The sequence below is a fragment of the Nematostella vectensis genome, chromosome 12 (assembly GCF_932526225.1).
Source record: "Nematostella vectensis chromosome 12, jaNemVect1.1, whole genome shotgun sequence".
In the NCBI taxonomy this organism is placed as follows: Eukaryota; Metazoa; Cnidaria; class Anthozoa; order Actiniaria; family Edwardsiidae; genus Nematostella; species Nematostella vectensis.
Window position 1 is genome coordinate 15,162,078 of NC_064045.1, and position 27,784 is coordinate 15,189,861.

The following is a 27,784-nucleotide window of genomic DNA, read 5'->3' on the forward strand; positions in this document are numbered from 1 at the left end:
CTCCCCCAATTTGACTTGAAATTTGACGAAATACTTCTCCCTAAAGATTATGCTAGCATAAATAGATCTTATTGTTTACTTTGCACTTGTATGAATAAGTAAGAAATGCTATCCACAATTAAAACAATTTATTTACAGTATTGTTATTACAATTATATGGTTCAGCTTTTGGTGTGTAACAAATGAGATAATAAATGGTAAAAATTGCAATACACATGCAATCCATCAGGTATTATGTAAATTTAATAATAAGTATTCAGCTTAGATAAAACAGATAAAAAACATTAATATGTTTAGTAGACACACCGCTAAGGCTGTGACAGGGGGCTACGCATCTTAAGCATTGTGCTTTTTAGTACACTCCTCATCATCACTATGTTTTGCATTATTATCATTATACTATTACTTGATGAAATAAACTTGATTGATTGATATCCCAGTCCCATCGTCTTGTTTAGAATCCGTTTGAGAGTATTTTTTTAGTACGGGGTTCCTGTGGTTCTCTCTAGTTCCCTCGTGATGACCGGGATTATATTTCCGTTTGTTTATTCCGTGCTCGTGTATCTCTAGCGTCGTGTTAACTGGTCTATCTACGAGAAGCGCGTCATCTTCACTTGTTCATCTACGAGAAGCGCGTCATCTTCACTGGTTCATCTACGAGAAGCTGCCCATCCGTGCACATGACGCAGGAGAAGACGGAGGCGGCGGGCCCGGTACCGTACAAAAACTTGACGGCGGCGGATAGCAGAAATGACTCGAGCAAATTACCGCGCTGGGCTAGGGGCGAGAAGGTTGTCTCCAAACTCAAGATCATCGTCACTATAGCTCTACTGCTAATATTGATCACCATCATTCTCATCCTGGCGGTAGTTCTTGCCCAAACCAAAGCCAAACTGCAAAAAGGTAATCAAATGAATCAACAAAAGTATCAACAAAAGACATTCCTAGGATGCCTGGATTGCTACATATACTCAAGCACGCAAACATATACATGTGATTAAACATTGCGATGGGTAAATCCGAGGCTTACCGGGGCGTCGAGAGGCGCGTTTTAGAATCCAAACCCAAAGGTTCCTTTAAATCCCGAGATTCTACTGCGATACTGTGAGCCAGAGACTCTAAGATGAAGAAAATTTTTGACAATGGCGTGAGCCTTCCGTAAAAAAATCCGAGACTACGAGTCACCAACAGCTTCGAGAAACTGAGAGACTTGCGCAAAGAGCACCGAGATTCCGAGACTTTTGGAAATTTAGCGAGCCTTTGCGAAACGAAGTTTTGAGGTCGCTATATCCCTATGTCACGCGATGTATAACAGTGAGACCGAACTTGACCCATAAGACCCTGAGGCCAAAGTTATTTTGTTTATTTTACTTTAATTAATTACAAGGGCGTTGGGAACAGAGATTGTTTGGTAAATTGATTTAAAGATGACAAACAACGAAACTCCCCTCTGATTTGGTCGAATTTTGCCTTGTTTTGCGACGCGCTCTCCGTGTTTACGTAGATACCCGGTCAAGTTACGTTGCGTAATCCGAGCTACTACCCCGTACGCGCGAAGAGTCCCCGACGAGATATACGGAACGTGCCCGACCTATATCGCGTCGGGGACTGTTCGCGCGCCACGGCCAAAAATACAGTAAATGTATGAGACATTATCTAAACACAAGAGAAATTGCCTTGAAAGGACCTTTTGGGCCCCCTCCTGTCAAAAATTCCTGGCTACTCCGCTGAGTTGTCCTATTATTAGAGTTTATGATGACATTCGTCAAGGAAAACTTCAATCTTTTATTCTTCCAATGAAATGGGAGATAAACAAATAAACTCAAAGCTAGTTTAGAAGTTATACTTTCGACCTTCAATTATGCTACTATTTGTACTGATTGATACACGAACAATTGCATTATTATTTTCGTGACATTACCGCCGACTGACCAGTTCAGTGAATTGCTAATACAGTTGAAGCACTCGTAAGCGACCACCTTGGGAACTGAGAATTGTGGTCGCTAACGGAGCTGGTCTCTTACGAGAGCTTGCTCTCATAAGCGACCACTGGGCGTCAAAAACTTGAACAATAGGTGTTGGTCGCTTACAGGAGCTTAATTAAAATGGAATCTAGAAGTTATCGTGATAATAACAACGCTGTGATATTTTGGGTTATTGCTTGACTTTAAAACTAGGTATTTGACTTATCATAAGAGTGAGTTGTTTTATTTAATAGCAATCAATTCTACGCAAAGTAGCTCGTTATGCTCGTTTATATCGACGACTTAAGCTTTTCGTCATGAGAATATCTTCTGCGTCTACGACGATCGCATGGCGTCTTTTGTTAGCCGATTTCTAAAGCGTGCAACACACAAGTGGATGGCTATTGTAACTAAAAAAAGGATAAATCGTGGAGCTGGCAATGGACTAGAGATTCCTTGCATTTACTCATTTTCTGGAGACAAAGAAATGTTTGAAATTGAAGTTAGAAAATTGAAATTATGGAACTCTTTAATAGTTGTCTACTGGAAAGGCAGCTTTTGTGATTTCCGCTTTATATGTGATTTCAGCATGCATTGGATATGATGTTTATCAGGTGATGACTGATGTTGTAAAGCCAAAAATCATTGTGGTCGCTTACGAGAGCTTAAAAATAAAAGAAAATCTCAGTTGGTGTTTTGAAATTGTGGTCGTTAACCGAGCTGGTCGCACCGAAAAGTTCGTCGCTTACGACAGCTTAGAATTACAGAGTTTGTGTGACAATTCAATCGGTGATTCATGATCGTGGTCGTTATCGTGGCTGGTCGCTAACGAGAGCGGTCGCTCAGAGAGCTTCGACTGTAGTTGACTTGCTACCATGGAGTATTATTTGCGTGACATCCGCCGACTGACCGGTCACGGGCTATAGGATAATTTGACTCGAAATGAAGTCTAATTTATTGTTAGTGTTGAAAAAGCACGTATTCCTACTTTGACTGAAATGAGTAACTCGACCACCTCAACCCCCAGCGAGGAGACAAAACGCGCCGCTGGGGCCGAGGTGGTCGAGTTACTCATAGCCTGCTAGCGAGCGCGTAGGGACAAAGCTCGCTGCAGGAGCGAAACCAAGGCGAATACATCCAGTCAAGTAGGAATATGTGCTTATTCAACACTAACAAGACACACGACTTCATTTTGGAGTGAAATTATCCTATAGCCCGTTGACCGGTTCAGTGAATTGCTGATAGCTGACCCTGGTGGCCTGAGGATTAAGAATGCCTTATCCACCCCCTGTCAGAGAACAGCGGCTCCTCTTTCCTCCTCCTCCCTTCCCCCTTCTTTTCGCTCGAAAAAAAAAAAAAAAAAACACCTTCGAGCCCCTGGTTTCCAGGGTATTGATTCAGCCAAAAAACAAAAACCCGTATCATAGGGCTTTTTATTTCATCGGTTTTAAGAATACACGGTAATAGCGCTGTGAAACAAAAGACTACGTATACATCCCCGTGCTCTTGTGCTGTTGCGAAAAATTGACTTGTAAATGTGTTCAGAAATCCACAAGCTTAGTTGCCTAGGGGCTCTGAGAACACGTGTAATGAAGATACGGAATCTTTCTAGTTCTCCTATGGAAATAATAATGTTTGTTCATTGATTTCTTAACCAAGAACCATATTCCCTGCTAACAGAGGTCTCTCATGCGTATTGTCTATTTCTGTTGCGAAGTTCTGTTTATACAATTTTGGGCTGTCCAGCCTTTAACGCTACATATTTTGTTGCTTATGTTTGCTATTCATTATCACTTACTTATTCTTTAATCAAACTACTAACAGGAACTGATTTTATTATCTTTAAAAAAGGCCAAACTTTTAAAAGGTTATTAGATAATTTAAGGCGAATCCAGAGCTTCCCTTTGGGGGGATGGGGTGGGGAGAACACTCACCTAAAAGAGGGGGCACCGACTTATAAAACATGGGGGGATGGGATGGGGGGAACACTCACCTAAAGGAGGGGGCACCAACATATAAAACATGGGGGGATGGGGTGGGAGGAACACTCACCTAAAGGAGAGGGGAACCAACATATAAAACATGGGGGGATGGGGTGGGGAGAACACTCACCTAAAGGAAGGGGCACCAACATATAAAACATGGGGGGATGGGGTGGGGGGAACACTCACCTAAAGGAGGGGGCACCAACATATAAAACATGGGGGGATGGGGTGGGAGGAACACTCACCTAAAGGAGAGGGGAACCAACATATAAAACATGGGGGGATGGGGTGGGGGGAACACTCACCTAAAGGAGAGGGGAACCAACATATAAAACATGGGGGGATGGGGTGGGCACTCACCTAAAGGAAGGGGCCTCAACATATAAAACATATGAAAAGTTGATGATATCGTTGATTATGGCGAGTTGATGATAATGTTTGTTAATTTTAATTAATTCAGGAGATAAAAATGCTATCGTCCTTAATCCGAGCCCGTCAGCAAGCACCAATCCCATACCCACCACCCCTGGGACAGAGGCCTGGTGGAACTTCCGGTTGCCTACTAACGTCATCCCAAACAACTACGACTTGTACCTTGACGTCAACATGAAGAAAAAGAATTACACCGGAAGTGTCAACATTTTGGTCACTGTCACGCAATCTACCGATCTTGTTATTTTGCATTGCAAGGGAAGCCTTCGAGTCACGCAAGTTGTCGTGATTGACAAGGATTCAGGTGATCAAGAATGACTACAATATCTACCGTAACGCAACCTTTGTCACACATCTACCGTCACACAACCATTGTCACATATCTACCGTCACACAACCATTGTCACACATCTAGCGTCACACAACCATTGTCACATATCTACCGTCACACAACCATTGTCACACACCTACCGTCACACAACCATTATCACACATGTAGCATCATACAAGCATTGTCACACACTGTCACGGTACTATTGTCACACACCGTCACACAACCATTAAAATTCAGGCTTTACTGCAAATGAGTGGGAATAAACTATCATCATTGTCACATCTCTACCGTCACGCAACCATTGTCACATATTTACCGTCATACTACCTTTGTCACACATCTACCGTCACGCAACAAATCTCACACCTCTAGCGTCACACGACCATTGTCACACATCTTGCGTCACACAACCATTGTCACACCTCTACCGTCACGCAACCATTGTCACACCTCTACCGTCACGCAACCATTGTTACTCATCTAGCGTCACATAACCATTATCACTCATCTTGTAACTTGTAACTTTATTTTATACACGGTAAAACAATCAGGGCTTAAAAACACTCTATATACACTATATAATCTAAACTATGATATTACAATGATTGCCTGCTTTCCATGAATGCCGTATTATTATAAAAAGAAATTCCCACAGCCGGACTCAAAGCTGTTAAGAGATTCTGCTTGACGTAGGTATGGGGGAAGGCTGTTCCACAAAACTGCACCACTATAATGGAAACTGTTCTTTAGATAATTGGTGCGGGGTTGCGGAACAGAGAGTTTGTTTACAGAATCTCTTATTTGGTAGTGGCTTACATGGTGTTCGAATTTAGATTGAAGGTAATCCGGGGCTAGGCCGTTAAGAGATTTGTACACCATAGTAGCCATATGGGCCCTGCGTCGATCAACCAGCTTCGACCAGCCTAGGCTCTCGATGAGCGGGTGAGCGTCGGCATCGAAACTGGAAAAAGTCAGAATTCGCGCGGCACGGTTTTGGAGCTTCTGGAGTTTTGTGGCAAGGGTACTATTACAATTTCCCCATACTACATCGCAGTAATCAAAATGGGGTTGAACAATTGCGTTAAAAGCGTACCTTAGTGTTTCGAGTGGAACAAATGGGCGACATCTCTTGATTGCGCCGATTCCAGAAGCAATTTTTTTGGAAATATTAGTAATGTGCGCGTTCCAGGAGAGGTGTTGATCGATGCAGACTCCTAGAGATTTTGTATTAGGGACTTCCTTAATTAGGGAATTATCGAGAACTAAACGAGGAGAGTTCTCAAAGGTACTTAGTCTTTGGCGCGAGCCGACCAGCATGAATTCAGTTTTAGATTTATTAAGGGTCAGTTTGTTGGCTTTAAGCCAATCACTGACGTTAGCGAGATCTTGATTCAAATTTGATTCTATGCTCCCCACATTATTACTGGCATACATCAGATGAGTATCGTCAGCATACATGTGTGGGTAAGAATTAACAAGACAGTTAGGGAGATCATTGATGTAAAGCAAAAATAGTAATGGTCCCAAAATGGTCCTCTGGGGAATACCACAAGTAAGAAATTTGGGACCCGAGAGAGAATTATTCACAGAGCACCTTTGAGTACGATTAAGTAAGTAGGATTTGAACCATTCGTGTGCAATACCTGAGATCCCGTAGAAATTTAATTTGGACAAAAGAATGCCGTGATCTACGGTATCAAAGGCTTTTTTAAGATCTAAAAAGACCACTGCGTTTACATTCCCTTTGTCAATGTTAAAAGCCCAGTCGTCAGTTGCTTTTAGAAGGGCAGTGACAGTGGAATGCAATGACCGAAAACCTGATTGAAAGCTAGAAATTAAATGGTTCTCACTGAGATAATCATAAAATTGTTCATAAACAATTCTCTCAAAAATCTTCGCCACAATAGGAGTGACAGAGATGGGTCTATAATTGTTTATGTCGGACCTCTGGCCATTTTTGAATAATGGAGTGACTTTAGCACTTTTCCATTCATCAGGAAAAATTCCAGAGATAATTGAACGGTTAAAAATTAAACAAAGAGATGCTGCAATTAGATCGGAGCATTCTCTCAGAATCCGAGCGGGAATTCTGTCTAAACCTGTGGCTTTTGTTTTAGTTAGTTTGCGAAGAAGAGCCAAAACTTTAGACTAGCTAGTAACGGTCAGATTGAAATAATTGTTATTTGCTGCTCTAGTTAAGAAATTAAGATGAGACAAATCGCTACTAGCAGCTATGTTATTCGCTAGATTAGGTCCGATTGTCGCAAAGTGCGAATTAAAGGCTTCGGACAAGCTGAGCGAATCTGTAATAGAATGGTCATCATCTAGTTTTACCTCCTTTATAGTAGAGTTATTCGTTTTTCGCGAGGTAAGCTCGTTGATCACTTTCCAGGTATTCCGAATGTTACCTTCATTTTCGCGAAAAGCATTGTCGTAATATATTTGCTTGGCAATTTTGATTTGGCAATTTACGAAATTCCGATACTTTTTGAATATCTTCCAATCGTTTACGTCTTTAGAGCGAATAGCCTTGATTTTAAAGACAACTCGTTGATGCATTAGTTTTTTCAAATCCGAGTTAATCCAAGGCGATTTGGATAATCGGACTCGTTTAGCGCAAAAAGGCGCATGCTTTTCAACGAAATGGAGGAACATTTCTTTCCAATTATTCCACATGACATTCGGGTCATTGTAGGAATTAAGAAAGTTCCAGTTCAGAGATGCAATATCAGCGCGGAATGCATCAGAATTGAAATTTTTGAGTTTGCGATATATAATAGTAGAGTGTCCTTTGTTAGGCGGACCAATTGACAATTTGCGATAGGCGTAAACCAGGCTATGGTCACTTATACCAACATGCGAAACACCAGAACAGGCAATTCTGTCAGGGTGATTAGTGTAAATAACATCGAGCAGTGTTGCTGTGTTCTCGGTGATTCGAGTGGCCTCTTTGATCAATTGTGTTAAGCCATGTATTATTGTCTGGAATTACAGCGGTTTGGTCATAGTTTAAATCACCTAATAAAAAATATTCGACATTCATGGAGTCTAGTTTGCCAATTAATATTTCAAGAGAAGCGAATATACTGATAGGCGAATTTGGTGGCCTATACCAAGTATTTACCAAAAAAGGAGTAGAACGAGGTTTATTTATCTCTATGCATAAGTTTTCTAGATCAGGGATATTCAAATCCGAACGAACCTTATAGTTTATGCCTGATCGGATATAAAAACAAACACCACCACCACTAGTGCGGTCGCGGCGAATAATTTTTTCATACCCTGACAAATGAACCTCGTTGTCCGAAACATTATCATCAAGTTTAGTCTCATTGATTGCGAGTATATCGATTGGATTTTCGTCAAGCAGAATTCTTAGTTCATCGATGTGGGTAGTTAATTTGTTGATATTCAACGCGGCAAGTTTGAAACCTCGCTGACGCGGAAGAGGACAATAAATGGCATTATCATCGGCTGAAATAATTCCTGTTGGAAACGATAGATGATTAGAATATTTGTTACCTGTATTTTTGACAACGGCATTCATGGAAGCATCAGATCAGGCATTGCCTAAGTAATCTACGAAATTGTTAAATAAGGCATCGTTCCCACTTGCGTTCAGGTGTAGACCTCCTTGATTCAGCATGCTCGGAGTAATGTTCGTGTGGCTAATTCTGTCCCATCTATTTTGTGAGCAAAAGCGTTTGAGACGTTTGTTCACTTCTTGTACTCCATCTCTAAACGAGTCTCGACGCGTCACCAGCTCGGAGATAACAACTTTAGTGCCGGTTGACGTAGACTCAATCTCCCGGGCCAAGTCAACAATCCCATCGGCGACTTGGACGGGGGACAAACTTCTGAGGTCGTTTGTCCCAACATGAATTATAATTCTAGTGGGATTACGTTCGGGTGTTGGTTTAACGTAATGTTTCATGTCGCTAATGGTGGCTCCGGGAATCCCTTTCTAGCGTCATACAAGCATTGTCACACATCTACCGTCACACAACCATTGTCACAATCTACCGTCACACAGCCTTGGTCGCACAACCAGTGTCACACAACTAGTATCACACCACTGTCATGTATACCGTTAAACAATCACCGCTATACACGCCTTACCATCACAAAACCAGTGTAACACATCTAGCGTCACAAAACCAGTGTCACACAACTAGTGTCACACAACCACTGCCATGCACATATCTACCATCACACAGCCACCGCTATACACATATCTACCGTAACACAACCATTGTTTACACATCAAGCGTCAGAAAACTAGTGTAACACATCGAGCTTCAAACAACCAGTGTCAATTAGGGTCACATAACCATCGCCTTACATATATGTACCGTCACGCAACCACCACAATCTACCGTAACACAACCACCACAATCTACCGTAACACAACCACCACATATCTACCGTAACACAACCACCACATATCTACCGTCACACAACCACTACATATCTACCGTCACGCAACCACCTCATATCTACCGTCACGCAACCACCACAATCTACCGCCATGCAACCACCACATATCTATTGTCACGCAACCACCACAATCTATCGTCACGCAACCACCACAATCTATCGTCATGCAACCACCACATATCTACCGTCACGCAACCACCACAATCCACCGTCACGCAACCACCACATATCTACCGTAACACAACCACCACATATCTACCGTCACGCAACCACCACATATCTACCGTCACACAACTACCACATATCTACCGTCACGCAACCACCACATATCTACCCTTACACAACCACTACATATCTACCGTCACGCAACCACCACATATCTACCGTCACGCAACCACCACATATCTACCGTAACACAACCACCACATAACTACCGTCACGCAACCACCACATATCTACCGTAACACAACCACCACATATCTACCGTCACGCAACCACCACATATATACCGTAAAGCAACCACCACATATCTACGTCACACAACCACCACATATCTACCGTCACACAACCACCACATATCTACCGTCACGCAACCACCACATATCTACCGTAACACAACCACTACATATCTACCGTCACGCAACCACCTCATATCTACCGTCACGCAACCACCACATATCTACCGTAACACAACCACCACATATCTACCGTCACACAACCACCACAATCTACCGCCATGCAACCACCACAATCTATCGTCACGCAACCACCACAATCTATCGTCATGCAACCACCACATATCTACCGTCACGCAACCACCACATATCTACCGTCACGCAACCACCACAATCCACCGTCACGCAACCACCACATATCTACCGTCACACAACCACCACATATCTACCGTCACACAACTACCACATATCTACCGTCACGCAACCACCACATATCTACCCTTACACAACCACTACGTATCTACCGTCACGCAACCACCACATATCTACCGTCACGCAACCACCACATATCTACCGTAACACAACCACCACATAACTACCGTCACGCAACCACCACATATCTACCGTAACACAACCACCACATATCTACCGTCACGCAACCACCACATATATACCGTAAAGCAACCACCACATATCTACGTCACACAACCACCACATATCTACCGTCACACAACCACCACATATCTACCGTCACGCAACCACCACATATCTACCGTAACACAACCACTACATATCTACCGTCACGCAACCACCTCATATCTACCGTCACGCAACCACCACATATCTACCGTAACACAACCGCCACATAACTACCGTCACGCAACCACTGTCACACATCACATCTATCGCCACACAACTAATGTCATACCACTAGTGTCACACAACCACCGCCACAAAGATATCCAGCGTCACAAAACCACATATTTACAGTCACATAACCGAGGTTATAAATACTTTTATTCCAGTGATTAATTTTTTCAATAAGGATGACGTGCACATTTTCACAGGACAAATATCAGTCGATAACGTCCAGCAAAAGTAATATCTGTCCTGTGAACATTTTTGTGCAGTCAAGACTTACTCTTCGTCTGCTCAAGAACTCCTAAAACAAACACCAAGGTTTTCAAAACGCAATAAAAGCACAGAAAGAATGTTTGATTTCTTTGATAGAATTATCATCAAATATTATTTTTTAGGATTTATCCTGAAACGCGAAAGAAAAAGCAATGACAAAGAACTTCACAACAGCGAGCGCTCGTGGCGTCATTCCCGTGCACGTCAGCGAGAGCGAAAATATGAAAACTTTTTCTTTAACTTCTATTACAGCTCTCAGCAGAACAATAATAAAACAGTCTAGGAAATGCAAGTTTTGAGCTTGTAGTTTTTGTTATAATGAAAAAATTGTTGCATGGATTTTTATGAATTGCGAATGGCAAAAATAACAGCGCGCGCTCGTGGCTCCATTCCAGTGCATGTCAGCGCGCGCAGAAGACAATTTTCGTATTTCAGTGTAGTTACTGGGATATAAAATACATAAACCACATCTTTGGCTCACTGTGGTATCGGTGGATAATGTCCGCGGATGAGAAACGGTCCTCAAAATTTCACAGTTGCCCTCGAAGCTTCGCTTCTCGGCCAACCGTTCATTTTTCGTACCATTTCTCATCCTTGGACTAAATAACTTTAATGCAGGGGCGTAGCCAGGGGGGTGGCCTAGGGGGCCTGGACCCCCCTTTAGCAGCCAAAAATACAGTAAATGTATAAGACATCATCTAAAATACAGGAGAAAATGCCTTGTTAGTCCCTTTGTCCCCCCCCCCGTTAAACACCCTGGCTACGCCCTGTAATGCCACCCCCCCCCCCCCCCCTGGGTACAGGCCATCATACAACTACCGTCACAAGGCAACTAACGCCACACTACTAGTACCGGTTCACTGCTAGGCCATCATACGACTACCGTCACAAGGCAACTAACGCCACACTACTAGTACCGATTCACTGCTAGGACATCACACAACTACCGTCACAAGGCAACTAACGCCACACTACTAGTACCGGTTCACTTCTAGGACATCATACGACTACCGTTACAAGGCAACTAACGCCACACTACTAGCACCGGTTCACTGCTAGGACATCATACGACTACCGTCACAAGGCAACTAACGCCACACTACTAGCACCGGTTCACTGCTAGGACATACATCAACATATCATACAACCATTCCCGTTCCCAAAGATCCTCGGTCATGCTGACCGCTGGAGGCTCTGGTTCGGGTAGCAGACGATAACCGAATGTCCTGGATTGTCCTAGAGTCTAGGACAATCCAGGACACCCAGATATTTCTATTCAGGTTTACCGTTTGCAGGATGGCGGATAAATTTCGAGTAAACGTTGATTGTTGGACTTTTAAATATTGGCCCTAGTTTAATTTGAACACAATGCAAAAACAGGGAGTGTGAGTTTGTCGATCAGTTCCTCGCTTAATTTCGCGCGAGCATCATCCCCCGCTTCATTTGAAAGTATGATTCCCAGGTTTCGGTGTGCATTTCTGACGGCCAATCAAATTCCCCCATGACCGTCTGCTTCCAGGGCTTCCGAGACAAAACAGCGGAGGAGATCTGGGAACGAGAATGGTCACACAACTACCATGGAGTAAACCAACATAAGCCTAACTAGATGATATAACACTAACGATTGACAGTTCAGCTCATTCACCCATTTTGTTATACTGGCAGCTTATCGTCCGATTCGACAAAGATTTCAGTTTGAGAAAAACCAGTACTACGTCATACGGATGTCAAGGGAACTGACGCCAGGGCAGTACAGCCTTCAGGTCACCTTCAACGGGTTGCTAGGCGACGAGGTTGGGCTCTTTGTAGGGAACTATAAAATTGCTGACAACGCTACAAGGTAAGGGTTACTAGGTAGCGGATCACATGTCTGTCATATAAACTAATTCTCGAATACCAAAACGGCCCAATCAAACGGCAAGTGCGTAATTGTTTGTCACTAGAAACTCGTTTCTTAACTTTTGCAGAAGTGCCACATCAGCAAGGAAATGTTTCGTGAGAATTTTCTTAAAATCTTACTTCTTGCTGTATATTTGTCTTGTATAACTCGTCCTCGAATAAATGGAACTAGCTTGGATTTACCTCAAGTTCCCAATTTCGTAGTCATTTTTACCCGGACAACTCGGGCTTTCTGATTTTGTTTCTCTTGAGAGGATTAGAGTTAAAAGGGGTTTCGCTGTATCTCACAGTTGTTCGTTGGCAGGTCTTATGTGGCATCACAGTTCGGCCCTGCAGAGGCCCGTAGCGTATTTCCCTGTTTTGACGAGCCCGCCTTCAAAGCCACCTTTAATTTGACTATTTCGTTTGAAAGTACGATGGACATGGCAATGCATAATTACCAGGTGATATCGAACATGCCAGCCGTCAGCACTGTCGGCAAGAATGGAAAGTTGTTCGCATACTTTGCGACCACACCCAAGATGTCTACTTACCTGCTAGGAATTGTGATCAGCGACTTCGTTCCAACCCTAATCAGAACAAGTGATAACGTACCGGTATGCCTTGCCAATACTATTACCCGTGCAATACCCGTTCAGAACCCTAATATTCTCATACAAGACGCCGATATCTTTATAGAAAAACGATGTTTCCTTAAAACTATTTTATTCCCACAAAAAGCCCGATATTCACATAAAAATGGACTACCATACAAACAAGCACCGGAACACCCGACAGTTTTAACCGATATATTTCCTGTTTACAGCTTTCATTTTACACGGAAACAAGTCAGTCCGACAAAGGGGGTTTTGCATTGGACTTAACCCACAAAGTAATCCCCATCCTGTCGTCGTATTTTGGTATCAGGTTTCCACTGCAGAAAATGGGTAAGCCTCCCCTCCCCATCTTCTCATCCAGGATTTGTCTAGGTAAACTAGTTGGACTGACCCCTCCCCCTCACCATTTGATAATCTGGTGATAATATTACGGACCCCTCCCTCCCCCTCACCGTTTGATAATCTGGGTGATAATATTATAAAAGAACAACAGCAACTCGAAGGATAAAAAATATTTGAAAGAAATAAATCAGTTAGCTAAGGCATGAGAGCCTAGTTCGATTTTTTCTTGAACTGATTTCCATTTACTATGAATTGCTAAAAATTCAGGCTTGAAATTCAGCGGAGGGTGACATAGTTCTGCTACCTTTGAAGCATCTTTACTCTGATATTTCTATTTCGTTGTAGACTTTGTGGCCTTGAATGACTTTAGTCATGATATGATGGAGAACTGGGGCATAGGGATGTTACAAGAGAAGTATGTGCTCTGGTCCAAGGCAAACTCGGCCTCGGAGGATCAGCGAGCGATTGGCATCGACACTACCACACTTCTGGTCCATCAGGTAATAACATAGGTATCTGAGGATAAGAGAGCGATTGGCATCGACACTACCACACTTCTGGTCCATCAGGTAATAACATAGGTATCTGAGGATAAGAGAGCGATTGACATCGACACTACCACACTTCTGGTCCATCAGGTAATAACATAGGTATCTGAGGATAAGAGAGCGATTGACATCGACACTACCACACTTCTGGTCCTAAAGGTAATTAGATAGGTATATGAGGATAAGAGAGCGATTGACATCGACACTACCACACTTCTGGTCCTAAAGGTAGTAACATAGGTATCTGAGGATAAGAGAGCGATTGACATAGACATTACCACACTTCTGGTCCATCAGGTAATAACATAGGTATCTGAGGATAAGAGAGCGATTGGCATCGACACTACCACACTTCTGGTCCATCAGGTAATAACATAGGTATCTGAGGATAAGAGAGCGATTGACATCGGCACTACCACACTTCTGGCCCTAAAGGTAATAACATAGGTATCTGAGGATAAGAGAGCGATTGACCTCGACACTACCACACTTCTGGCCCTAAAGGTAATAACATAGGTATCTGAGGATAAGAGAGCGATTGACCTCGACACTACCACACTTCTGGTCCATCAGGTAATAACATAGGTATATGAGGATAAGAGAGCGATTGACCTCGACACTACCACACTTCTGGTCCATCAGGTAATAACATAGGTATCTGAGGATAAGAGAGCGATTGGCATCGACACTACCACACTTCTGGTCCATCTGGTAATAACATAGGTATCTGAGGATAAGAGAGCGATTGGCATCGACACTACCACACTTCTGGTCCATCAGGTAATAACATAGGTATCTGAGGATAAGAGAGCGATTGACATCGGCACTACCACACTTCTGGCCCTAAAGGTAATAACATAGGTATCTGAGGATAAGAGAGCGATTGACCTCGACACTACCACACTTCTGGTCCATCAGGTAATAACATAGGTATATGAGGATAAGAGAGCGATTGACATAGACACTACCACACTTCTGGTCCATCAGGTAATAAGTTAGGTATCTGAGGATAAGCGAGCGATTGACATCGACACTACCACACTTCTGGTCCATCAGGTAATAACATAGATATCTGAGGATAAGAGAGCGATTGACATCGATACTACCATTCTTTTGGTCCATCAGGTAATAAGATAGGTATCTGAGGATAAGAGAGCGATTGACATAGACACTACCACATTTCTGGTCCTAAAGGTAATAACATAGGTATCTGAGGATAAAAAACAGTAATTTGTATAGACACCATTAATCTTGTCAGATAGGCAAAAAGAATGTCTCAAATACTATACCATAGCTCTATGTTTTATTGATTCTGGTGCCGTAATTAATGTTATATCCAAATGAAAAGGGGAATGTGAGTGATTAATGATAGTTATGTCTTTAGTGGCTTGGTAACCTGGTTACGTTCAAGTGGTGGAATGACTTTTGGCTTTACAAGGGGCTTACTTATCACGTGATGGGCAAAGCTCTAAGCTCTTTAAAACCCACCTGGCAAATCGTGAGTACTTTGTAAAAATGTCATCGACCAACAAATTTGATATATTTGATTTTACACTAATCCCTCGTTACAAGAGTTCTAAATTGGGTTTTGCTTTATTATAGCCTGAAGATTATTTTGTGGAGCTTGTGCGGGAGGCATTTGAAGAAGACGGTTACGCCTCATCTCGTCCATTGCGTATGAATGTTACAAGCTACGACGATATGGAGGATGTGACGGGATTCCTTAGTGATAGCAAGGTACAAGATACTGCACTACCGCAAGTTCTACTGCAACCACTACCACTACAGACATCTTTACTGCAAATAGCAACACTACCGCCACTTCTACTGTAACCACGAACACTACCGCCACCTCGACTGTAACCACGAACACTACCGCCACCTCGACTGCAACCAACAACACTACCGCCACCTCTACTGTAACCACGAACACTACCGCCACCTCTACTGTAACCACGAACACTACCGCCACCTCGACTGCAACCAACAACACTATAGCCACTTCTACTGTAACAACCAACACTACCGCCACTTCTACTGTAACCACCAACACTACCGCCACCTCGACTGCAACCAACAACACTACCGCCACTTCTACTGTAACCACGAACACTACCGCCACCTCGACTGTAACCACGAACACTACCGCCACCTCGACTGCAACCAACAACACTACCGCCACTTCTACTGTAACCACGAACACTACCGCCACCTCGACTGTAACTACGAACACTACCGCCACCTCGACTGTAACCACGAACACTACCGCCACCTCTACTGTAACCACGAACACTACCGCCACCTCGACTGTAACCACGAACACTACCGCCACCTCTACTGTAACCACGAACACTACCGCCACCTCGACTGTAACCACGAACACTACCGCCACCTCTACTGTAACCACGAACACTACCGCCACCTCTACTGTAACCACGAACACTACCGCCACCTCGACTGCAACCAACAACACTATAGCCACTTCTACTGTAACAACCAACACTACCGCCACTTCTACTGTAACCACCAACACTACTGCCTCACTGCAATCGCCACTATAACCAATATCATCAACACACAACAATCACCACAACCATAAACACTACCACCACCACTACCAACAAACCACCATCCCCAGCATCGTAAGCACAACCAGCACCACCATCACAAACACAGCACCATTACCACCACCACCACCACTACCACCACAACTACCACCATCTACACTACCACCACCACCACCATCATCACTCCCATCAAAACCACCATCGTCAGCCCAACCACCATCACCACCACTACCACCACCACCATCACACCACTAACAAAACTACTATCACCATCGCTACTATGATAATGATATTGGCATGAACAATGCCTCAAGCTCGTTGCTGTTAATTCAGGGGGGAGCCGTTATAGGTATGCTTGAGGACTACCTAGGAGCTGTTGCCTATCAAAATGGTCTGAAGGTGAGCCTATCATTCCAAACTCTTTTTTTTTTTCGGGGTTAGATGACCTGGTGGGAGGGTGCGCGATAGGAAAGAAAAAATTTTTTAACCGAAGTTGTCCTTTGGAATCAGATAAGAGATGCAGTAAAAAGCTACATGTACGTAATCGGTTTTACACTGTCAACAGTCGATAGTGGAGTCTGGCCTATGTATGCCACCTCCAAGCAAAACACAACGACATTTAGGGGTTCAGTCCAAAGAACAAAGGCAGGATAGGGGTGTATTGTGTTGTGACGTATAACGCGTGAAAAATGTCTTGCAAGTGAAAACAAAGCTGTCAGAGCTAGTCAGCGACTCATGTTCGTGAAACCCAGAAACACAAATCCTGTAGTAGTCATTTAAGAGTTCTTTATTGACAATTTAACCCATTGATCATGAGCATTCTTTATTGACTATTTAATCCATTGACAATTAGCGTTTTTTATTTTAAGCCAATTGAGTACACAAGTTAGAACAATACTACTACAGGGACAGAAGCAAGATAGGGGCATGGGAAGGGGGCATAGGGTAGGGGCCATAGGGTAGGGGCCATAGGGTAGAGGCCATAGGGTAGTGGACATGGGGGAGGGACCGGGGCATGAGTTAGGTGTCATGGGATAGGGGACATGTGGTAGGGGCTATGGGGTAGGGGACATGGGGTAGGTGTCATGAGTGTAGGGGCCATGGGGGAGGGACCAGGGCATGAGTTAAGTGTCATGGGGTAGAGGACATGTGGGAGGGACCGGGGTAAGGGTTAGGGGACATGGGGTAGGGATATGGCAAGAGGATGGGGGCGTAGGGTAGGGACCATGGCAAGAGATAGGGTGCATGCAATGAGTTTCGTTTGCAACATCGTAGTGACGATATGTCTTTTTATTCTCAGCGGTTTCTTACCCAGAATGCTTATGGTAACGCTGATGCTGAAGATCTCTGGAAAGTTCTGCGAAATGTTAGTTGCGCTACCACTAAACGTGGATGTGTTGTACTTCTCCTTTAAGTGTGGACGTGTCTGTAGGCTGTTATTCTAGTTGTTCATGTGTGGATGTGTCTGTAGAGTAGTTATTCTACTGGTTCACGTGTGGATGAGTCTGTAGAGTAGTTATTCTACTGGTTCACGTGTGGATGTGTCTGTAGAGTAGTTATTCTAGTTGTTCATGTGTGGATGCGTCTGTAGAGTAGTTATTCTACTGGTTCACGTGTGGATGTGTCTGTAGAGTAGTTATTCTACTGGTTCACGTCTGGATGTGTCTGTAGAGTAGTTATTCTACTGGTTCATGTGTGGATGCGTCTGTAGAGTAGTTATTCTACTGGTTCACGTGTGGATGTGTCTGTAGAGTAGTTATTCTACTGGTTCATGTGTGGATGCGTCTGTAGAGTAGTTATTCTACTGGTTCATGTGTGGATGCGTCTGTAGAGTAGTTATTCTACTGGTTCACGTCTGGATGTGTCTGTAGAGTAGTTATTCTACTGGTTCATGTGTGGATGCGTCTGTAGAGTAGTTATTCTACTGGTTCATGTGTGGATGTGTCTGTAGGCTAGTTGTGCTACTGGCTCATGTGTGGACGTGTCTGTAGAGTAGTTATTCTACTGGTTCATGTGTGGATGTGTCTGTAGAGTAGTTATTCTACTGGTTCATGTGTGGATGTGTCTGTGGAGTAGTTACTCTACTTGTTCATGTGTGGATGCGTCTGTAGGCTAGTTGTGCTACTGGCTCATGTGTGGACGTCAAGAAAATGATGGACACCTGGACGCTGCAGATGGGGTTCCCTGTTGTCTCGGTAAAGCGGGATGGATCCTCTAAGTATAGCGTTTCCCAGAAAAGGTTCTTGTTTGACAATAGAACCCAGTCCACTGGCGACCCATCACCCTACAAGTAAGTGCTACCGTACCAAATGTCTGTTAGACCCCGCCTTTACTTAATGGAAAACAAGTTAGGTAAAAATCTTCGTACTTTTTTTTAACTTCGTCACCCTTATTTGTTATCCCCAGGATCCCAACAATATGTGAACATGCCTCAGTGCTATAACCTTGGTGTTATAACCCTAAATGATAAAACCCTCAATTATATAACCCTCAGTGTTTGAACCTCAGTGCTATAACCTATGTGATATAACCCTAAATGATATAACCCCAGTGCTATAGCCTAAGTGATATAACCCTCAGCGCTATAATCCAGTGATATAACCTCAGTGATAACGCAACGGAGACCCAACGGAAACTTCTCGAGTAATTTTCCATGTTTTTTTTATTTCCTCTTCTAGCTACTTGTGGTCTATTCCCGTCACTTACATAACGAGTCGTCAATCGCAAAAGACAACTCTTACACTTGATGGTAAAGTAGGTACGTACACTTGCTGAACATCTTACACACGCGCGCATCCATCACTCATAGTAATTGATAAACTAACCGCCATATTATTAACATTCTGAGTTCGCTACTGGCTCACCGAAAACATCAACCTCATCGCGCAAAGAATGACGCAATCGCTTTGACCGTGTACTTTACGCCTGCACAGGATCTATTACTTGGAGTGGGGAGGACTGGATCAAAGCGAACTACAGGCACAAGGGATTCTACCTCGTCGAGTATGATAACGCAAATTGGGACAATCTTGCTGCACAACTGAAAGCAAATTATTCGGTAAGTGAACCAATACCTCGTGCAACCTACGGCATGTACATCCTAAGCTGGAATGAGACTCTTCTGATGTTGCTTTTACAGGTGTTTGATACCGCTGACCGAGCAGGGCTAGTTCAGGACCTGTCCTTCCTTGCCAGGTGAATGATCAAATGGTGTTTTATGTATACTAAGACATTGCGACATAACTGGTTCCATTTCCATTCTTTTTTCCATTTATTTATTTATTTTAACAAAATATTGATTAGGATTGGGACTGTCTGCGTTTAGCGAAAGAAATTGCGAAGTACAGTAGATAAGGGCAAGCGATGTTATCCCATGTGTCCGGTGTTGCAGGACAAGAATTGCAAAGTACAGTAGATAAGGGCAAGCGATGCTATGCCATGTGTCCGGTGTTGCAGGACAAGAATTGCGAAGTACAGTAGATAATTGCAAGCGATGTTATCCCATGTGTCCGGTGTTGCAGGACAAGAATTGCGAAGTACAGTAGATAAGGGCAAGCGATGTTATCCCATGTGTCCGGTGTTGCAGGACATGAATTGCGAAGTACAGTAGATAATTGCAAGCGATGTTATCCCATGTGTCCGGTGTTGCAGGGGAGGAATTGCAAAGTACAGCCGGTTGCTCGCCATGACTGAGTACATGCAGAACGAAACGGAGTTTGTGCCATGGAAGGCGTTCGATAGGAGTATAGGCGACATAACCAGATATCTGCCGCCAACGAGCCAAACATACAAGAATATGAAGGTAGGAAATGCATCACACGAACCAGCCAAACATAGAAATATATAAAGACAAGTAATGTATCACACGAACCAGCCAAACATAGAAATATATAAAGACAAGTAATGTGTCACACGAACCAGCCAGCCAAACATAGAAATATATAAAGACAAGTAATGTGTCACACGAACCAGCCAAACATACAATATGAAAATAAGTAATGTATCACACGAAGGAGCCAAACATACGAGAATATGAAGATAAGTACTTCACATTTTATTATTATAAATGTAAACAAAAGGTTTGTTAAATTTTGGCCATCACCATTTGTATATAATGTATATAACGATGTCTTACTTTCAGAAATATACTTGGTTTCAAGTCAAAAAGAAATATTTTCAGTTGGGCTTCGTTGATACAGGAAGCACCATGGAGAGGTAAAATACTTGTCACACACTTAGCACGGTGTGGTTAATCCTGTCTGGCCTGACCCTTTGTCTTCTGGTCTGATCCCCTGTCTTCTGGTCTGATCCTCTGTCTTCTGGTCTGATCCTCTGTCTTCTGGTCTGATCCTCTGTCTTCTGGTCTGATTCCGTCTTCTGGTCTGATCCTCTGTCTTCTGGTCTGTCCCTCTGTCTTCTGGTCTGATCCTCTGTCGTCTGGTCTAATCCCCTGTCTTCTGGTCTGATCCTCTGTCTTCTGGTCTGATCCCCTGTCTTCTGGTCTGATCCCCTGTCTTATGGTCTGACCCCCTGTCTTATGGTCTGATCCTCTGTCTTCTGGTCTGATCCTCTGTATTCTGGTCTGATCCTCTGTCTTCTGGTCTGATCCTCTGTCTTCTGGTCTGATCCTCTGTCTTCTGGTCTGATCCTCTGTCTTCTGGTCTGATCCCCTGTCTTCTGGTCTGATCCTCTGTCTTCTGGTCTGATTCTCGGTCTTCTGGTCTGATCCCCTGTCTTCTGGTCTGACCCCCTGTCTTCTGGTCTGATCCTCTGTCTTCTGGTCTGATCCTCTGTTTTCTGGTCTGATCCTCTGTATTCTGGTCTGATCCTCTGTCTTCTGGTCTGATTCTCGGTCTTCTGGTCTGTCCCTCTGTCTTCTGGTCTGATCCCCTGTCTTCTGGTCTGATCCTCTGTCTTCTGGTCTGATCCTCTGTTTTCTGGTCTGATCCTCTGTATTCTGGTCTGATCCTCTGTCTTCTGGTCTGATCCTCGGTCTTCTGGTCTGATCCCCTGTCTTATGGTCTGACCCCCTGTCTTATGGTCTGATCCCCTGTCTTCTGGTCTGATCCCCTGTCTTCTGGTCTGATCCCCTGTCTTCTGGTCTGACCCCCTGTCTTCTGGTCTGATCCTCTGTCTTCTGGTCTGATCCTCTGTTTTCTGGTCTGATCCTCTGTATTCTGGTCTGATCCTCTGTCTTCTGGTCTGATCCTCGGTCTTCTGGTCTGATCCCCTGTCTTATGGTCTGACCCCCTGTCTTATGGTCTGATCCTCTGTCTTCTGGTCTGACCCCCTGTCTTCTGGTCTGATCCTCTGTCTTCTGGTCTGATCCTCTGTTTTCTGGTCTGATCCTCTGTCTTCTGGTCTGATCCTCTGTCTTCTGGTCTGATCCTCTGTATTCTGGTCTGATCCTCTGTCTTCTGGTCTGATTCTCTGTCTTCTGGTCTGATCCTCTGTCTTCTGGTCTGATCCTCTGTCTTCTGGTCTGATCCCCTGTCTTCTGGTATGTCCCTCTGTCTTCTGGTCTGATTCTCTGTCTTCTGGTCTGATCCTCTGTCTTCTGGTCTGATCCTCTGTCTTCTGGTCTGATCCCCTGTCTTCTGGTATGTCCCTCTGTCTTCTGGTCTGATTCCTTCTCTTCTGGCCTGATCCTCTGTCTTCTGGTCTGATCCTTTGTCTTCTGGTCTGATCCCCTGTCTTCTGGTCTGATCCCCTGTCTTCTGGTCTGATCCCCTGTCTTCTGGTCTGATCCTCTGTCTTCTGGTCTGATCCCCTGTCTTCTGGTCTGATTCCCTGTCTTCTGGTCTGATCCTCTGTCTTCTGGTCTGATCCCCTGTCTTCTGGTCTGATCCCCTGTCTTATGGTCTGATCCTCTGTCTTCTGGTCTGATTCTCGGTCTTCTGGTCTGATCCCCTGTCTTCTGGTCTGACCCCCTGTCTTCTGGTCTGATCCTCTGTCTTCTGGTCTGATCCTCTGTTTTCTGGTCTGATCCTCTGTATTCTGGTCTGATCCTCTGTCTTCTGGTCTGATTCTCGGTCTTCTGGTCTGATCCCCTGTCTTCTGGTCTGACCCCCTGTCTTCTGGTCTGATCCTCTGTCTTCTGGTCTGATCCTCTGTTTTCTGGTCTGATCCTCTGTATTCTGGTCTGATCCTCTGTCTTCTGGTCTGATCCTCGGTCTTCTGGTCTGATCCCCTGTCTTATGGTCTGACCCCCTGTCTTATGGTCTGATCCTCTGTCTTCTGGTCTGATCCTCTGTATTCTGGTCTGATCCTCTGTCTTCTGGTCTGATCCTCTGTCTTCTGGTCTGATCCTCTGTCTTCTGGTCTGATCCTCTGTCTTCTGGTCTGATCCTCTGTCTTCTGGTCTGATTCCCTGTCTTCTGGTCTGATTCCCTGTCTTCTGGTCTGATTCCCTGTCTTCTGGCCGGATCCTTTGTCTTCTGGTCTGATCCCGTCTTCTGGTCTGATCCTCTGTCTTCTGGTCTGATCCCCTGTCTTCTGGTCTGATCCCCTGTCTTCTGGTCTGATCCCCTGTCTTCTGGTCTGATTCCCTGTCTTCTGGTCTAATCCCCTGTCTTCTGGTCTGATCCCCTGTCTTCTGGTCTGATCCCCTGTCTTCTGGTCTGATCCCCTGTCTTATGGTCTGATCCTCTGTCTTATGGTCTGATTCTCGGTCTTCTGGTCTGACCCCCTGTCTTCTGGTCTGATCCTCTGTCTTCTGGTCTGATCCTCTGTCTTCTGGTCTGATCCTCTGTCTTCTGGTCTGATCCTCTGTCTTCTGGTCTGATTCCCTGTCTTCTGGCCTGATTCTTTGTCTTCTGGTCTGATCCCCTGTCTTCTGGTCTGATCCTCTGTCTTCTGGTCTGATCATCTGTATTCTGGTCTGATCCCCTGTCTTCTGGTCTGATTCCCTGTCTTCTGGTCTGATTCCCTGTCTTCTGGCCGGATCCTTTGTCTTCTGGTCTGATTCCCTGTCTTCTGGTCTGATCCCCTGTCTTCTGGTCTGATCCCCTGTCTTCTGGTCTGATCCTCTGTCTTCTGGTCTGATCCCCTGTCTTCTGGTCTGATTCCCTGTCTTCTGGTCTGATCCTCTGTCTTCTGGTCTGATCCCCTGTCTTCTGGTCTGATCCCCTGTCTTATGGTCTGATCCTCTGTCTTCTGGTCTGATTCTCGGTCTTCTGGTCTGATCCCCTGTCTTCTGGTCTGACCCCCTGTCTTCTGGTCTGATCCTCTGTCTTCTGGTCTGATCCTCTGTTTTCTGGTCTGATCCTCTGTATTCTGGTCTGATCCTCTGTCTTCTGGTCTGATTCTCGGTCTTCTGGTCTGATCCCCTGTCTTCTGGTCTGACCCCCTGTCTTCTGGTCTGATCCTCTGTCTTCTGGTCTGATCCTCTGTTTTCTGGTCTGATCCTCTGTCTTCTGGTCTGATCCTCGGTCTTCTGGTCTGATCCCCTGTCTTATGGTCTGACCCCCTGTCTTATGGTCTGATCCTCTGTCTTCTGGTCTGATCCTCTGTATTCTGGTCTGATCCTCTGTCTTCTGGTCTGATCCTCTGTCTTCTGGTCTGATCCTCTGTCTTCTGGTCTGATCCTCTGTCTTCTGGTCTGATCCTCTGTCTTCTGGTCTGATTCCCTGTCTTCTGGTCTGATTCCCTGTCTTCTGGTCTGATTCCCTGTCTTCTGGCCGGATCCTTTGTCTTCTGGTCTGATCCCGTCTTCTGGTCTGATCCTCTGTCTTCTGGTCTGATCCCCTGTCTTCTGGTCTGATCCCCTGTCTTCTGGTCTGATCCCCTGTCTTCTGGTCTGATTCCCTGTCTTCTGGTCTAATCCCCTGTCTTCTGGTCTGATCCCCTGTCTTCTGGTCTGATCCCCTGTCTTCTGGTCTGATCCCCTGTCTTATGGTCTGATCCTCTGTCTTATGGTCTGATTCTCGGTCTTCTGGTCTGACCCCCTGTCTTCTGGTCTGATCCTCTGTCTTCTGGTCTGATCCTCTGTCTTCTGGTCTGATCCTCTGTCTTCTGGTCTGATCCTCTGTCTTCTGGTCTGATTCCCTGTCTTCTGGCCTGATTCTTTGTCTTCTGGTCTGATCCCCTGTCTTCTGGTCTGATCCTCTGTCTTCTGGTCTGATCCCCTGTCTTCTGGTCTGATCCCCTGTCTTCTGGTCTGATCATCTGTATTCTGGTCTGATCCCCTGTCTTCTGGTCTGATTCCCTGTCTTCTGGTCTGATTCCCTGTCTTCTGGCCGGATCCTTTGTCTTCTGGTCTGATTCCCTGTCTTCTGGTCTAATCCCCTGTCTTCTGGTCTGATCCCCTGTCTTCTGGTCTGATCCCCTGTCTTCTGGTCTGATCCCCTGTCTTCTGGTCTGATCCTGTCTTCTGGTCTGATCCTCTGTCTTCTGGTCTGTCCCTCTGTCTGATCCTCTTATTTTGTCTTTTGGTTGTGATTATCCGATTTTATCTTCTGTTGTTTAGTTAAATATTAGGGACTTTAAGAGAACAGCAGCGGCGGGTAGGACAGCGTGGCCGAGAAAAACACCTTCTCATTTGTTAGAAATTAGTTTCTATGAAAATAAAAATAACTATATCCGGAAACATTTATTTCTACAATAACAAACAGAGTAGGGCCAGTTAATAATTTAAGTGTCCACCCTCTCGCTAGACCGTAAAACTTTAATTTTTCGAACACCATCAGACAGAATGCAATTATACATGCAGCATTTTAATTTTCAAATTAATTTAATTGATTTTTACTATTTTTACTATTTAAGGTTACTACTGGCTTGGATTTTTTTCTTTTACCCAGGCTCCTTCGCGAGGTAATAGTTGGCTTGGCGTGCTCTTGTGGAGAGGTCACTTGTGTCAATAATGCGACAGCCATGTTCCAGGCTTGGATGGCAAACAGCACAGCCAACCCGTGAGTAGCATCAAACCACACAGGTAACCCATGAGGAAAATGATCACACAACTCGTGATTAGTATGACAAACCACACATGCTACCCGTGTTGAAAGAACTTGTACTATGCTGAACACTAAGTTAAAGTAGATATTTGTCTGTTTTAGTATCCCTCCAAATTTCCGCCACTTGGTCTACTCCTATGGTGTCGCGTATGGTGGAGTAAAAGAGTGGGATTTCGCCTTCAAACAATACAAAACGATCAAGGACGCGACTGCTAAAGACGCCATTTTACATGGACTTTTCGGCACGAAGGTCACGTGGATCCTTAGACGGTGCGTATGGCGCACACATATCGATTGTACACGAGGGGGATGGATGTGTACATTTGAATTGTGGGCAGAAGAGCGGTGTATGGTGTATAGGCTTTGTAGCTTTGACGATGAGGGGAGGAGTATATCGCTTTATTGTATCTAGGCTTCTGGTACTTTGTAGCGTGGTTTGTGTAGATGATGGTGAGGAGTATATAATCTTTTTTTTCTCTAGGATTCTGGTTCTTTGTAGCGTGGTTTGTGTAGATGATGGTGAGGAGTATATAATCTTTTCGTCTCTAGGTTTCTGGACTATGCCGTCGACCCGAGCCAGATCAAGCAAGAGGAGACACTGCATGTGATTGGGGACATCGCTCTGCACAACTCTGTGGGGCGACAACTAGCATGGGAGTTTGTCACTAAGAACTGGGGCTTAATCATGAGCAGGTACCGATGGTAACGACAAATAAACCAATTATTATGACAACCACAGCAATGATGCTGATTTGTATAATATTGATGTTGTTTGGGGGGATAATGATGACGGGGAAGTTTCTGTTACGATGCTCTTTGGTTAGGATAAAAACGTACTTGTTTCTAGATATGGGAAGTCGGATCGAATGGAATGGATGATCGAGTCCCTAACGCGCGGATTCTCTAGTACATACGAACTCCAAATGGTAAGCCAACTCAGACGGTACGGCGTAGTCCATAAGAATTCCAGAAGGTAAGCCAACTCAAATGGAAAGCTATCTCAAATGGTAAGGCGTAGTCCATACGAACTCCAGATGGTAAGTCAACTCAGATGTTTCGCCATCTCAGATGGTACGGCGTAGTCCATACGAACTCCAGATGGTAAGCTCTTGCGCTGTAAAAAGGTATCGAAATTGACAAGTCTTTTTTTTTTATAGTTAAAAGCATTTGCATTTAACAAAATGCACTCTGGAATTGTCCGAAGCTCTTTCAAGAAGGCGGTCGAAAAAGTCACTGCCCGCATCGACTGGCTGAAGACAAACGAAGCAGACATCGCAGAGTGGTTGAACAGATTCGTTCATGTTAATAACCTTTAGACATAGTTTAAACGCGGTTACTTTATGTACCGTTCTTTTTTTCAGTTTGGATCTGTACAAGGGTGTCTAGGGTTCACATATCTAACTCGTTTAAGACGTTCTATAATAAAACATCACCGATATCTTGTATATTATATACTTGTGAGGTGCTATATACACTGCGAGTGGACGTATAAGTGATTCTTAGGAAGAAGGGGGCAACTCCTTGCAGGGGGACCTAATAAAGAGCTATTTCGGCTACAACAGTTATCGAGGTAGATTGCATAGCAAACTGTTGAAGATATCACGTGATCGCCACCTGTAAAGCGGGGTTACATAGTCCATGTCACGTGACTGTAATGGAAGTGCTACTGCGTTTAGGCCCTAAAAGAAAAAAAAAACAATTAAAGTCCATATAACCTTTCAGAGTTGAAAGACTTTGTCAATTCTTTTTTTTTATCTTCCAAATGGTATGTGGTTCGTATGTACCCTATAAAACACGCGTTCGCGCGAATAACTCAAATCTGTGATATTGAGGTGTTTTGGTCAACCTTTGGAAAAAAGGCCGTGAACTGAAAGGTCCGGGTCCAGTCATTTGTGACGTAGATCGAGATGCAAACCAAATTACATGAGAAAACATATGCGCGCGCTAAACCGGTTCCCGTCTTCATGTCTTCTTAAGTTATTGTTGAAGAACGTTGTGTAGTTACAACTTTTACCGTGATCTTTATATCTCAACCTGGTAGTCAAATGATTATTTAACTTCAGGAAACAAATATGCAAACTTTAGCAGATATTTTTTAGTCTTTGAATTGTTATTTGCAAGTGTGCGCGCGCTGCAT

At 44.2% G+C, this 27,784-nt stretch overlaps 2 protein-coding genes and 1 long non-coding RNA gene across 4 annotated transcripts in view; 1 reads left to right on the forward strand and 2 right to left on the reverse strand.

The window, feature by feature from the left end:
• Window positions 1-113: 113 nt before the first annotated feature.
• On the reverse strand, window positions 114-1,538 carry LOC125557315. The gene is made up of 2 exons (XR_007305225.1): window positions 1,031-1,538; window positions 114-893 (listed from the first exon to the last, which is right to left on the reverse strand). It is a non-coding gene; the product is annotated as an uncharacterized LOC125557315 (long non-coding RNA).
• Window positions 681-27,366, forward strand: LOC5506931 (glutamyl aminopeptidase). The gene is made up of 21 exons (XM_048719793.1): window positions 681-903; window positions 4,410-4,685; window positions 12,407-12,581; window positions 12,945-13,236; window positions 13,446-13,566; window positions 13,924-14,078; window positions 15,511-15,624; window positions 15,729-15,863; window positions 17,027-17,092; window positions 17,994-18,059; window positions 18,805-18,983; window positions 19,372-19,451; window positions 19,627-19,751; window positions 19,833-19,888; window positions 20,345-20,495; window positions 20,835-20,908; window positions 25,492-25,602; window positions 25,750-25,917; window positions 26,197-26,340; window positions 26,495-26,573; window positions 26,805-27,366. The coding sequence occupies exons 1-21, from the start codon at window positions 681-683 to the stop codon at window positions 26,961-26,963; spliced, it is 2,949 nt and encodes a 982-aa protein (XP_048575750.1). The 3' UTR covers window positions 26,964-27,366.
• Window positions 26,970-27,784, reverse strand: part of LOC116608103 (von Willebrand factor A domain-containing protein 3A) — a 61,347-nt gene continuing 60,532 nt past the window's right edge. For both annotated transcript variants that reach the window (XM_048719792.1, XM_048719791.1), the window contains exon 35: window positions 26,970-27,326. In XM_048719792.1, the coding sequence (XP_048575749.1) occupies window positions 27,289-27,326 (38 nt within the window). In that variant the 3' untranslated portion in view covers window positions 26,970-27,288. The remainder of the gene's footprint in view (window positions 27,327-27,784) is intronic.